This window comes from Lates calcarifer, unplaced genomic scaffold, assembly GCF_001640805.2.
Source record: "Lates calcarifer isolate ASB-BC8 unplaced genomic scaffold, TLL_Latcal_v3 scaffold_86_184, whole genome shotgun sequence".
Taxonomy (NCBI): domain Eukaryota; kingdom Metazoa; phylum Chordata; class Actinopteri; family Centropomidae; genus Lates; species Lates calcarifer.
In genome coordinates, this window is record NW_026118180.1 from 97,103 (window position 1) to 111,762 (window position 14,660).

General features: G+C 40.9%; 1 protein-coding gene across 1 annotated transcript; it reads right to left on the reverse strand.

Moving 5' to 3' along the window:
- Positions 1-9,996: 9,996 nt before the first annotated feature.
- On the reverse strand, positions 9,997-14,025 carry cd248a (CD248 molecule, endosialin a). Its single transcript, XM_018679319.2, has one exon. The coding sequence runs from the start codon at positions 13,751-13,753 to the stop codon at positions 11,462-11,464; it is 2,292 nt and encodes a 763-aa protein (XP_018534835.1). The 5' UTR covers positions 13,754-14,025; the 3' UTR covers positions 9,997-11,461.
- Between the last annotated feature and the right edge of the window lie 635 nt (positions 14,026-14,660).

A 14,660-nucleotide genomic window follows, 5' to 3' on the forward strand; every position in this document is an offset into this window, starting at 1 on the left:
ATACAGACTGTGTTAAGTTCGGACACCAGACTTGGTAGTGTGAACTTAAAAATGTCAACTCAGGAGTCCAGACTCTTGAGGACAGGACAGTGTTCTTTCTAATATCAGCAGCTCAGCGTGGCACTGATGATCATACTTCACCATGACCATTCCCAACTGCACTGTGACAGAATAATCTTAACTCAAAGATCCACATTTAGGGGTGAAAATTGACAGTGACCATAGCAGAGAAGAAACTCTTGATCACAGATCCAATCTGTATGTATATTAAAAATCAAATGAAATTTCATGCACTACATATGTTCATTTTCATTTATAGATTTATTTTTATTGAAATGGTTATCTGTACATATAAGAAACCTGAAATCCAAAGAGACAGTACAGTTCAACAGTTTTTGTTACATTTAGGCAAGGCTAAAATGGACCCCAAAGCAGACTCACAAGAGAGAGAATGTTAAATGAAAAAAGCAGAGTTTAAGGGGTGAAGGCTGAGGCTGTACATAAACACATTCTGTAGATCATGCTTTGGTTCTTATTCACACACTCACAGGCACACTGAGTGCTTTTATTTCTCTTGGGGTGTACACAATACAACCACAAACACACAATGAGTGCTTGTTCACACAGTCAGTGGGAAAACAATACATACTGTAGATCTCATGCTTCTCCATCCTGACATACACAAGAGCCTTTAGCATTGCAGCAACATAATCTGCTCCATGTTGTTCTAATTAGAAGACTATAAGAAGAGATGCACTGACAATATACAATGTAACCAGATCTCTCCTCCCTCTAACAACACATCCTCCTCTCTTCATTGCTCCCTGCTGTCCTTCTCTCCCTCTTGTTTTCTTCATCTTTTCATTGTCCTACTCTTCTTTTTTTGGTTTCAGAACAGCACGTTCTTAAAACAAAACCAAACACAAATATGTAATTTCTCACTGCTTTCCAAAACAAAATAGCAAGGTGCCATCATTTGTCTTCTTTCTAGATACTTTTCTGACTTGCAATGGTTTTGGTTAAGGTGGTTGGTTGGTTGTGACAACCCCTCCATATGGGCACTTGGTGTCCCAGCTGATTTTTTTTATTTTTTTGTTTGTTTTTTTTTTTTTTTTTTTTGCTTCTCTTTTCCAGGCACACCTGGGATTGGTGTGCTCCACCCTATAAAATCTCCAGTTTATTTTCAGTAATTGTTTAAGAGTCAGGGAGAACTGAAAAGTGCCCATTATAATCTCTGTAAGCCAAAAGTGGCATTGTTTGTCTGGCAAATACTTCACAACCTTGAGATAGTCAATTAACAATCACCTAGCACAAACACCAACAGCTGTGATTACAATTTTAATTTAAAAGAACTGAAATTGGGCTAAATCAATAGTTTGTATAGACCTAGTCTTTAACTGGATGTGGACATTAAGCCTTTTAATGATGCTTTAAAAAAAACTGTAGTTGTGATGGTATAAAATTAACACTCATATAACTGTAGCAGTGGAGTGCAGTGTAGTCAGTGTAGCTTAATTTCCTCATTACGTGCTTCACTCCCTCATTACATGTTGCTACTTTTAACTTTTTCATGAAGGTCCAACTATTCTATGGAGTATGTAGGCTATAATATATTATTTCATTTCCTATTTATCATGGAATCAAAAACTGGGGTATAGGAGGAGTTCGGGGGAGGACTTCCGGCAGGCAGAGATGCTGAAGGCTCTGGACATTGTGGGGCTGTCTTGGTTGACAGGCCTCTTCAGTGTCCCATGCAGGTCAGGGACAGTACCTAGGGAGTGGCAGACCAGGGTGGTGGTCCCCATTCTTAAAAAGGGAGACTGGAGGGTGTACTCCAATTATTGGGGTATCCCACTACTCAGCCTCTCTGGGAAAGTTTACTTCAGGGTGCTGGAAAGGAGGCTCCGACCGATTGTTGAACTTCGGATTCAGGAGGAGCAATGCAGATTCCATCCTGGCCACGGAACAGTGGACCAGTGCTCAGGGAGTCATGAGAATTTGACCATTCAGTCTACATGTGTTTTGTAGACTTGGAGAAGGTTTATGACTGTGTCCCCCGATCGATCCTGTGGGGGGTACTGAAAGTATGGGGTGCAAACCATCCAGTCCTTGTACAACCAAAGTGAGAGCTGTGTTCGCATTCTCTGCATAAAGGTGGTGTTGGACTCCACCAAGGTTGTCCCTTGTCTCTGATCCTGTTTGTGGTAGGTATTCATAGACAGGATCTCAAGCCACAGCTGAGGTGAGGAGTGTGTCCGGTTTGCGGACCTTAGGATCATGTCCCTGCTTTTCACAGATAACGTGGTTCTGTTGGCTTCATCAGACCATGACCGTGGACTGATTTTGCCTATGATGGAATACAAGCTGAGGACAGACAGTGCCCTAGCCAAGGTATTTCACACCATCCCCCAAAATGCTACACGTAACACAGAATTAAGAATGAAATAATGGAGTTCATGAGTGAAATAGTGACCAGCGAAATACTTAAAAAACAGGGGATAGCTGCTGAATGCTGAAGGTGGATTTGACAGAGGATCCAATCGGAATGTGCCAATTGTGCTCCATTATTTAGACGAGGATTATGAGGCGCCCTAAAGGCTGCCAGTTATGGCCATTACAGAGCCTTGTGATGCAATAAGTCTGACAAACCTGGTAATTTCTGGGCTGAGGCCTGAGCACACAAAAGATTCTCAGTGAATGTTATGATGGTGCAAAGAGCAATGCCAGGTTAAAGAGGGGGTACACAGAAAATATCACAGGAGAAAGCTGGACAAGAATTTCCATATGTGAACTGTTTCAACCATCAGCTATATATTTTCCATGCCAGGTTAGCTGAAAATAGACTTCAAGCCTTTTTCAACATATTTTCCAGAGAACTTTGTGCATGACGCACTGATGTTGTCTTTTAGTCTATTTATACATTTCTATAGGATGCAGAACTCATTACATATCTGCTTCACTTAGTCCTCACACTTAGTTGAGAAATAATGCCATCCACATCACAACATAAAGCATTTTATTTCCTCTGTGTACTGTTCAAACTAATCAAAAACACCTCTGTCTCATTTCAAACTTGGGTTTGATGCCCATGACACTGGCAATAGCAGTTACCTCTGTCAGAAAACTGTCCCATTATTCATGTATGCAGGCAATCTCTTCCTCCAGTGCCTGTAAATGTTGGTGGCCTGTGCATCAAGGGACATGGCTAGATGAGATGGATGACTAGGTTTCTATCCTCTATGCCCTTGGCCCAAAATTAGAAGAGCACAATTGCATTAAAGACTGAAAGTAAGCCTTTAAGCCTTGTGCCACAGGTCTGGCTTCACTTGTGAGGTTATCTGTTTCGGCAAGGGAATCTAATGGATCACATCAGGCAAATGCTTTGCTCCCAGACATATTGCCTCTATGCACACACTCTATCATGTGTCAGACAAGTGGTGCAGAAAACAGGCCAAAATCTTCTGTAAGATTCCTTATCAGTGAGGGCTCACAATGAACAGGTTGTATAATTGTTTGATAAGGTCAAAGAATGAGTCTACTGTATTTCTGGGCAGGCCTGGACTGCATGTATTCCATATAGGTTTAAAGTGTGAGATGTTCATTATCCTAGGTCTAAACTCCCTTAACTCCCTTGCACCTCTCCCATTATTTTTTCTTTATCATTTATCTCTTCTTTTTTGAACACCTGACTTTTGATGACTGGCCATTCGGAAAGTTTACTTGAGGCAAGAGATTCTGGCTCAATGTTAGATTACAGTGGCATGATAGCGACAGACCAAGCAATTTTTTGATCTATAGTGAAATAGGGATCTATAGGGAAATAAAATGGTCTTATATCTTATATAATATATAAGAATGTAAAAAAAATAACAAGCTTTGGTGCGACTCAGAAATACTATGTAACATTTTCCCAAATATGTATTTTTGACAATCATTACTGTGGAAGGATTACAGTTGATTGAGATTATTGGGTGTAGCAGAGAAATTGATCTGTGTATTGTTGACATAACAGTGATATGACAAGTCTTGAAAGCAGCTCAACAATTGGCCCAGAGGGAGCATGTAGGAGAAGAGGATTGGTCCAAAGACTGAACCCCGAGGAACTCCACATAGCAGGGGAGCTGAGGAGGACACATTACTGTTGATACAAACATTAAAATGTCTATTAGTCAATATTTTTTCCAGGGAACTACTTTGTTTGTTGTTTTGTGCAGATTCTCATTTACCTGATTGTCTACAATGGAGCTTATATTATAAGAGCAAAGTTAGAGCAACTCTGCTAACTTTATGAAATATGCCAGGTTAGGAAATACGCCTGGTAGGAATACACCAGTTTTTTTGTTTTGTTTTGTTTTTTTTAATTAAAGCAAGTGGAGGTGCAACTAAGGTGTGGCTCAGCCCACCAACTTCCCAAATTGACCCAAATTGACCCAGTTGGCTAAATACATTAACATTGCAATTGTACATAGAATAACTGTCCACTACATATTTAAGTCTGAACTTATTTAAACCAGGCACAGAAGAGGAAGAGGCCATCTACAGACAGGAAATGGAGGGGCAAGATTAAGTCAAGGGTTTGCTACATATCACAGGAGGCATTAGTTGATAAAATGTAAGCAAAGAGTAGAAGACAGGGATTTTTCAGAGAAGGGGTTTTGGTAACTGCAGGTTAAAGTGATACCTTTGAGTTTGCATTCACACATCTCATATTCTCATGACACTAACATACCTCTGTATCTGCTGCCTTCAGTTTAATCTTTGGCACCTGTCTTATTCAGTCTCTGCTGAATGCATTTCAGACTTTACTGCAGCTCCAGGAATGTCTGATGAGGAAACCTGATGGTGCTTCTCAAAAACAAAATGTTCCCTGTGTGACTGCTTCGTCCTTTATTCAGACAAATCATGCTCCATTAGAGGATTAATCACATGTCTGATGTTTCTGGCAGCTAATCAAATGCCAGCAACTAGGAGGGAGACAATACAGAGTTTAATAATGTGGAACAAAACTACCTACTACCTACAAAACTATCTTTTTGTCTACCTGGCTATTGTGTGCCCCCATAAGTCTGAGATTAAACCCTTTGAGCCATTTTCTGGAAATCATAGTAATATTGGCATTTATTTGACCTGGTGTTTAAACGAAAGTCCAGTATTCCCTCTTCTGTTTCCTTTTTTTGTGTTTCATTTTTATGAAATGATGGTGTACAATATGAAACGTGATGCTCATGGTAATAAAACCACAGTGAATAATGATTCAGCTCTGTCTAGGCCTATAGCGCACAGGCCTTTTGCTCCTACAGCCAAATTCTTGCCAAAGTGTTCTAAGGTGAATAACTTACAAATCACACCTAGCCATCAAATCTCCTGTGTATGTCTTCTCAAGGAGTTTCTTCAATGGCACTGACAGGATGCCTATTGTCATATTCCTTGATGATTTGTGGGGCTTTTCTCTATGAAGTAGTTACTGTAGAGGCAGCCCCTTTTGATTCTTTTGATCAGTGGAACCTTATGAACGAGGAAGGAAGGAATATAAATGATTGAGGAATGGACAGATAATCAGGCTTTGAAGGTAGAAAGATGCTACTGTTTTTGTACTCAAGTAAAAGTACTGTTACTTGAGGCATCCCTGTGGAGACCAGAAGGGATAAGGACATCTGTTCTTACCATGACGCATTGCTGAGGGATTGCAATATGTTTGGCTTGTCAGTGCACTGGCCTCAGAGACAGGGCTGACCATGGGGAGTGATGTGCCCTTAACCAGGGGAGACTGGTCTCTGAGTGGTTCAGAGAATTGGTTGTAAGTGAGGTTGCAAAGGTTGTGACAGAATGAAACCAGAGGAGATGGGGGATTGGATGGCAGTTCTGGAAGGCAAACCTGTTTCGGTCAAATGAGTATATTGGGAACAGAATGTCCACAGACCTGATTGTCTAAATGGATGTTCTATATCATCCAGGATGAGTTGAGCCATGTTTGGAAATGGAAGACAATAGTGTATCTAGCTCATCCACAAAATCATCCATTTGTCCTGGTGGACAATTACAAGACTTTTAGTGGAGCAGTCACAATAAAGTGTAACTGTAGGTCTCAATAACTCACTTGCACAGATGACCCATATGCTCATTTTTCCAAGAGAACAGTCTTGAAAATAGCCACACCATGACAGGTTGAATGGTTAAGAAGGTAGCTTTGCAGAGAGGGTGTCTGGTCTGATGTTGAGTTAAACAATACATCCAGATGTGAAACATTTTGTGTTTTGCATATTTGTTTTGAACAAATACAATTCAATAAATGAAGCCACCAGATCAATGGAACAAGATAGATACCTATTAAAAAGACAGCTGACAACAACAACAGTCTGCCAGGCCTTAGTGGAAGTGTTGTGTTAGGCTCTGCGAGACTTCTATCAAGACATTTATAAGGCAGCTGGCTACTGCCCAGCATATTTTGTTCCAAACCCAAAAACCCAAAAGGTACTGTGCTTTTAATAACCGGTAGATGTTGCAAAGCTTTAGCATGAAGAACATGTCTCCCACCTCAAATTAAACAAATGTGTCATAAGCAAGAGCTTATCCAATTTAGATGGCCCGGATACTAAATTTAAATTTGGGCTAACATGCTAACATGGGGCTAAATGTCCCATGTATATAAGATGCTAATAATAAATTATGTTACACCACTTCCTTTTATAACTTAGTTTGCTAAAGTTAATATCTTTGTGTAAGATAAAATTAATGTTAATGTTAATAAACATCTTATCATTATGTTATCACTTTCTGTGTGGTGAACTTTGATTTGCCTTTTAGGTTTGTTTTTCTCAGATATTTTGTAGCTGCTGGACTTCTCTCCTGACTTCTCTCCAAGGTATTATATTTGAAGGAATCTAAATGTCAACCTATTTTTTCCAACTAAGCCCCACTCTTCCCATTTCTGGTACCATTACACCACAGGAAAGATGAGATAGAAATGTGGCACTATCCAATGGCAAAAAGAAGACAATCACATTTTGTCTCCTCTGTTTTTGCCACTGGCACTGCATAAAGATATTCTTTTAACAAAATCATTTTTGTCTTGACAAAATCTCATTTTTATCTTTGAAAAAAGTATGTTGAGATATAAATTCACAATTTTCATGGGGGAGTGGTTTCAGCAGCAACAGGAGGCAGCTGTTTTCAGTGGAAAAAACTCAGATAAACCCACTGTATACTACCTGCTAAGCACCAAAAGGGAGGCAGACAGCCAGAACTGGTGAACATGGTGGTAGAGGCAGGTACAGAGAATAAATAGATGCATGAATGGATGATACGACAGGTAGATAAACAAGTTCTCATTTGTACTGAAAGTACACCCTGCACACAAAACTTTGGACAGGAATTGGATGTTTTGTTTTTTTGTTTAATGGAAAAAGAAACATAGCATGGCTGATGAATTGATGTCCATGCCTGAGTGCACCAGATCATTAGAACTCCAGCCAGTCATTAAACTAATGGTGGGTGTTTTATTTTTGGAGAAAGGACATGTCTTATTATTTATTTATTTTGTCATTTCCCTTGATCACAGCAGTTTGTAACCACAGTGTATGCTGAAATACTGATGGCCTTAAAGGGCTTCAAGATTACAAAGTAATGTAGGTGTTGTTTTTTCAGGCATTTTCTGATTTTATTTACAGCAACAGTGGAGATAGCCAAGAGAGGCAGGGGGAGAGGGGGAATGATATGCAGCAGCAGTTACCATGAATTAGTTACCCAAGACCCTGTGGGTCCCCTGACAGTTTGAGGCCCTTGGGAAGTTGCCCCCTTTGCCTGGTTGGTCCAGGAAAATTGTACACAACTAGAATAAGTAAGTATAGTATGTCAAAACTGAAGGCTGAAGTTGGTTTTTAAACTGTGAGAAATGTTTACAACAGACTGGGTAATGATAAGTAATGATAAGCTCAGGCAGCGCTGGCTAACCTGGGGTTATTTACCTTTATCTTATTCTCCATGTTTCTTGCCCTGTTGGCCTCCTTTTTGGTGATTTTACTATGACCCCTGATCATAGCAAATAGGTTTGTCAGCACAATATCATTATTAAAAATAGAAATAATGGGGACAGCATTAGGGAGGGAGGCGGTATATCTCTACCTAATTTAAGAGACTTTTTTCATTCTGCTCAATTAAAAACATTAGTTCACTGGTGTGACAGTGAAGGAAGCAAAATGAAACCTATGAGAGCTGCTTGAATCCCTTCATCTCATTTACCCTACACACCTGGTTTGATGTTGTAAAAAAATTAAATCTGGGAACCCAGTTAAAAAAAATTTAGATGGCTTCCACATGATACAGAATTTAAACCCATTCACGTGGATTCTAGATTTAGATATTGGATGAATTAAAGTATTACTGCTTACTGTGTTATAATGGAGAGAAATACATTACAAAACTTTCAGATAGTAAAAGGAAAATACAATTTGGAAAAACCCACACTTCAAAATGTATGGTCTCAAACCTTTATCAGGGAATTAGGGGACCACAATATATATCAAGGAGAGATGGGAGAAAGAATTAACTGATAAAATATCTGATCAGTAGTGTGAGACGACTTGAGACATCTTACTCTATGTATTAGCGTAAATTTGGTTGGAGGAATAATGATCATCTCTTTATTACCCCCAAAATGAAATGAACTGAAAACAGATTCAATATCAACAAACCAGACATCTTGGAGCAGTTGTGGAGGTGGGGAGGCAAATCACTACCACATTTTTTGGAGCTGGCCTAAGATACAATTATTTTGGAAAAGTACATGGACAATCATGTAGCACATTCTCAGGCTGCAGATCCCCACGACATTTATGACACTTTATTTGGGTGATCTACCAGAGGGAATAACAGGAAATGATAGATACCTCTTTGATATATTAACTGTAGCAAAAAAAAAAGCAATTACCCATAAATGGTTACAACCGCCACCTATAGTAGATAATTAGCTTGACACCATTAAAGAGATTCATGAAAAGGAAAGATTCACTTTTCTTCTGAGACTAAGAAATGATGTATTCATTGCAAAATGGACATGGATAGACATTCACCTTCCCTCTTTCTGTACACTCTACTGTGCTGCATTGAGACACCCCATTTAATTTCCTGTGCATTATATTCTGTTTAACAGATGTAAGATTATAGGTGACTAGTGCCTGCCAGTGTTGTTATTGTTGTGCTGTTTTGTGATGTTCCTTAAAAACTGATTTAATAAAATGTAAGTAAAACCTAAACATTGCATTATATTCTGTAAATCAGCAAACTGACATTATGATATTTTTAGAGAATGTTTCAGAGAAGGTTACCAAAGAAAAGCACAGCTCAGATTGTGTCTGTATACTGAGAACTGTGGAAGAAATGACAATGCTGAAAATAGGTCAGAGGGGGAGAGAGACAGAGAGAGAAGAGAGTGCGAGTGAGAGAGAATGAGACCCCCTCTGAGAGCCACTCACAGAGCCAGAACCTGGTTTTGATCAGCACATTCCATTAGTCAATACAATCACAATGCTTCCTCACTGTGCTCAAGTATCCATTGGTATTTTCTGTAAAAACTCTTTCTACAAACAGAGGGCCTACTGAGAATCATGGTAATTTTTAAAATTACAGTATCCCTACTGTCACACACCCACCCTTCCCTCTATCTGCATTCATTTCAACTTGTCTGATGAGGTGACTGTGAACACCACATGGCTTTTTACAAAAGGTGAATGACTTGATGAGCACATATCAGCACAATATTCTTCACATGTTCAGAGCAGAGATGTCATAACAAGTGCAATAACACACACATCATTGTCATCCACAAAACCCTTTGTAATATGTTGTAATATGAGAAAAATGTTATCTTGTGATCTAATTACCAGTTTGTCTTTCAAATACATTTAGCAGTTTTCTTAAATGTATGGTAGTTTTGTTAATACAGTGAAAAGAAAGTCAAAATACTGTTTACATGTTCAATAATAAACTTTCACACAGAGCCCCTGTCATACCTTTTAATTCACAATTTCTTAATGTAACAGAAAAAAGACATCAGCTGTTTCTTCTATTTCACAGTGTCAATAAAATAAAGACACATTTCATGTGTAAATTTGGAATGACACTTTGGTTTTCCCAGTTTTAAATGTAAGTGCCTTGAATTATTTTGTCTGGTTTTCCTTTGATTTATAAAATTCATACACCCATATATCCAATGAGCACTTCTCCAAAAAAGGCAATGTAGCTTATTTTGAATTCTATTTTGCATTGTTAAATACCTTTGTATCAGTAAGTTGCACCAGCAACTGCCTCACTGACTGCAGTCTAGCCAATGTAGCCATAAAAACATTTCAGGACTGGTTTAAGACACAACCTTCCAGGGTGTACTAATCAATTAGGGTTACAAAGGGTGATTGATGGCCATTCTATGAACAAGGTAAAGACTAATATTAACTATCAGTCCCTACAACATTCTTTGTGCAATGTGAACATCTGTGCTTTAACCTCTTAAAAAAAAAGTCAAGGAGAGGAGAAGTGCTGCTAAGTTGGACATGAGTGGGTAAAAACATTTCCATGTGTGGACAGACATTCCTCTAAATATCACAGGTTTATGGGGTCCATAAACAGTATCACTGAGATGTCAAAATGGTATTACATTATTACAATTGTTACATTACATAACATTTCTTAAAAAATGGCTGGTGACAAGTATGAAGCACACATAAATACAATAGAACCACAATATACAAAGAAGAAGGTTTTGGTCTCTTATTTAACCATTCAACTCCAACACAGTGATTTTCAAATGATTGTTTACCCAGCAATATCATGTGAATGCAGAAGGTCTTTTCTTTTGAAGGGACATTTGCTTAGAGTCTCCTTTCACCCACTGCTGATGTGAGCTAACAATGCATCTAAGTTGACAGTAACAGTTATCTACAGTGATATGCTATTGAAATCAAATCCTGACGCCTGAGGATTTTGCATGAAAGTGACTTCATAGTCAAGTTTTTCCACCTCAAAAAGGCAGAATACTTTTACCATGAATACAATGATTTCCACAGCTCTTAGCAGTATCTTGTTCCAGCTGTGAAATGCTGAAATGAATAAATGTCTACTCACGTTACCCTCAGATAGTAGCAAATTTTTTGACATTACTGATGAAGACAATAATATTTTATAACCATATAGCATTGTGCAATCATGAAGCAATCAGATCAGTGTATGAAACATCAAAGCAGTTTGTACCACACAGCAACCCTATCCCCAAAATGTCAGTGGTTAACAGTGTCTCTTTCCCACCTCTATCAGTTGATATTAAACACTAATATCCAAACATGTTCAGAGCGGACAGATCCACAGTCAGAGAAGGAGCAGTTAGTTTGACTGTTACCAGGTTCATTATTCACTCCTGTGTAACTCTGAAACAGAGTCAGTTTATGTAAATGTCAGTTTCTCTCTTCTCTGTTTAAACATGGATCTTGACCCCTGCTGAGGGGTTAGGAGCTCCCTGTTTATCATGAGCCCCAGAGATCCAGTGGTAGCAGTCAGATACATTCTTATTGCGTGGCTGAACAGCACAGTGGGTGCAGTAGACAATGCTCAATGCCACCATGATCACAATAAAGATGCAGATGGGCACTAGGAGGCCCACCAGGAGCCAGGTGCTACTCTGTTTCTGTCCACCCTCGCTTGGGGATGGCTGGGAAGGAGTAAACTGGGTGAGAAGAGTTTGGTCGTGTGAGTGTGTCATTTCCACATTGTCCTTTTCCATCTCCCCCAACTCCTCCTCTGGGAACTTTTCCCTGAGGAAGTACTGTTCCTCTTCTCCCTCTTTGTGGTTGCTGTGATCCGTAGGCATGTTGTGGTCTATGACTGAATCCTCAGGATTTCCTGGTCTCTGGCTGGACGTGGACAGCTCAGCCCACCAATTCCAAGCTCCCTCAGAGACTGTAGAGGTAGAAAGGAAGGGAAGAGCTGTGGTGGTCTCCTTGTCATCCTCATACAGGTCTGAAGTAGTGCTGGAGCTGGTGGTGGGAGGAGACATGGTGTAGATGGTGTTTGGCAAAACTTCCAGCTCAGACTGAGATCTCTGCCCCCAATTCAACCTGTCAGCTCCTCCATTGGTTGTGTCTACTTCATCATTCTCAGCCCCCTGTGTTGGAAGGTCTTTTGCCAAATCAAGGGGCAGTTCGTCATTTGGAGCACTGGTGACCCAAATGACATCAGGATTCAAATCTCTAGGTGGATCGGTCAGCCAGGCCAGAGACTGCTCCTCCTCTGGAGGCCAGTCAGTGTGGCTCTGTTGTGGATTCCAGTAGTCCACAGAGTCCCATACAGGCCCAGGTTGGTGGGTGGCCCAAGGAAAAGAAGGGGTGACAGCAGATTGGTCATCTCCTTCCCTTCGCCTACGGCATGAGTAGTGATCAGACATGAGTTCGTAGCCTTCTTCACAGTAGCACTCAAATCCTCCATCATAATTCACACACATCTGCTCACAGGTCCCAGGGATCTGGCACTCATCAGTGTCTTGACACTGGCTTGGGTCGTCAGGTACTGGAGAAAAACCCAGATGGCAATGGCAGATATGAGAGCCTGGAGTGTTCTCACAGGCATGTTCACATGGGTCATTTATACACTCATCTAAATCCTCACATCCACCTGTATCATCTGGATGGTAACCCTCCCGACATCTACATTCGAATGTCCCCGGAGCATTCACACAAAGTTGCTCACAGGGACTCTGGAGGCACTCGTCTACATCCAGACAGCCACGTTCATCTGGTGCAAGCATGTATCCCTCAGGGCAGGCACAACGGTACCCATCTGAAAGGGGCAGGCACTCAAACTCGCAGAGCGCCCCTTGACAAACATCAGACAGCTCACAGCTCCGCCCATCATCTCCCAGTTGATACTCCTCAGCACACTCACAGTAGAAGTGAGATCCAGCTACCCTGCAAAAATGATCACATCCTCCATTATCTTGGTCACACCAGTTGTGTGATACAGGGGGATCAGAGCAAAGAGGGGAATCTCTTGACCACCCCACTGAGCCATCTTCCTTCAGCATACACAGAACCTCCTCTCTGGTGCCTTCAGGGCAGGACATGGCAGCAACAGATCCAAAGGGTACATGGGTCAGTAGTGTGCTTAGAAGGTTAAATGGTGTGGTGTAAAGGGCATTGCCTGCACCTTCACTCCACAGGGGAGGACACATTCCTTTGTAGGCATAATGGCAAAGGTACCCATCTACAGGAACTGAGCAGGACCCATCCAGCCATTTTAAGTTATCACTCTGCTCTTGAATACTGTAGCCCAATACCACACAGCGTGGTACCGCACACATACTGAGAGAGTCCTCTTTCTGCCAGTTGGTATAGTCTGTGTCCTGGTCTCCAGTAGTCCAAGAGAAACCCCGCAGCGGGCGTGTAGCAGTACACTGGCGAGGCTGCCGCTGCAGACCAATCCATACCTGGATCTTGGTGCGTGAGTTGCGCAAGTCCAGAGTTGAGAAGAGTGTGGCAATAGAGGTGGCATCCTTCTTGCGCTTGATTGTAGCTAAGTTTCCACCTTTCTCTTTGCAAGCCCTCCATGAATCCAGGAAGGTTTTTCGTTGGAAATAGACCACAAAGCAGCCATCCACATTACACAGGGCATCACTCTCTCTCACATCTTGGCCTGGGTCTGAAGAAACTCCAAAGAGGAAAGTCAGCAGGGAGGCTAAGAGAAGAGCAGCAGCACCGCTCACCGGGGAGCCCATTCTTTTTTAGAACTGAATATATCTCTCCACTCTCTGCCAGTCTCTCACCCTGACTTTCTACACACTTTTATGCCCCTGCCTTTGAAAGTTTCTTTGAACTGTGGCTTTCTCTTTAGGCCTTTTTGTTGTCTAGCTGAACTTCTCTCCCTTCATTTGAACCCTGACTTTTTTCACTGTCTGTCTGTGTTCTTCACTCTGTCCTGCCGAAACAGATCTGAGCTGGAGTTGAGTGCATGCAGATTGTCCCAAGATTTCAGAGAGCAGGGAGGGAGGGGAGATATGGGAATTGGGGTAGAGGGAGGGATATATAGCAAGAAGGAGGGTGGGCAGAAGGGGGAGAGGGGGAGGGAGTTGAGGAAAAGAAATGTATGTTTTTGGAAGAGGTGGGGGTGGGGGTGCTATGTGTGTGTCAGAATGGGGGAAGGTGCAGCAAACTGCATTTCTCTCTATGTCATATGGTTTTCATAAGTGCCGTAGACATAGTTTGGTACTCTGCCATTTATCTGCACAGACACACACAGGCAGACACACATACACACACACACACACACTTGTACCATGGCAGTTGAAAAAGTGCCATAGTTTTCTTTAAAAACTAAATTGAGACTGAATTATCATTTGAACAGCAGTCTATTAATTTTATGCAGTGTGACTAAGACAGGCAGGTTCTTAATATGTATATCTTAAATGGCATTCAGTACCTTTGATAGTATGTGTTTTGTCTGATTAATTTATATGGACTCAGATCAAAGGTCAAAAAGAGTTGTTTTTTTTTTACAGTTACAAAGGTTGATTTATAACTATAAAAATTTGGAATCATTTGTGAAAATCACATTACAGACTCAAAAACTTTTTGACACGACTTTGAACCCATACATTCAATTGCATTTAGTGAAGCAGGCACTCC

What these genes read in the sequence shown, in the direction of transcription:
- cd248a (XM_018679319.2), bottom strand. Translation starts at nt 13,753, where the DNA reads ATGGGCTCCCCGGTGAGCGGTGCTGCTGCTCTTCTCTTAGCCTCCCTG.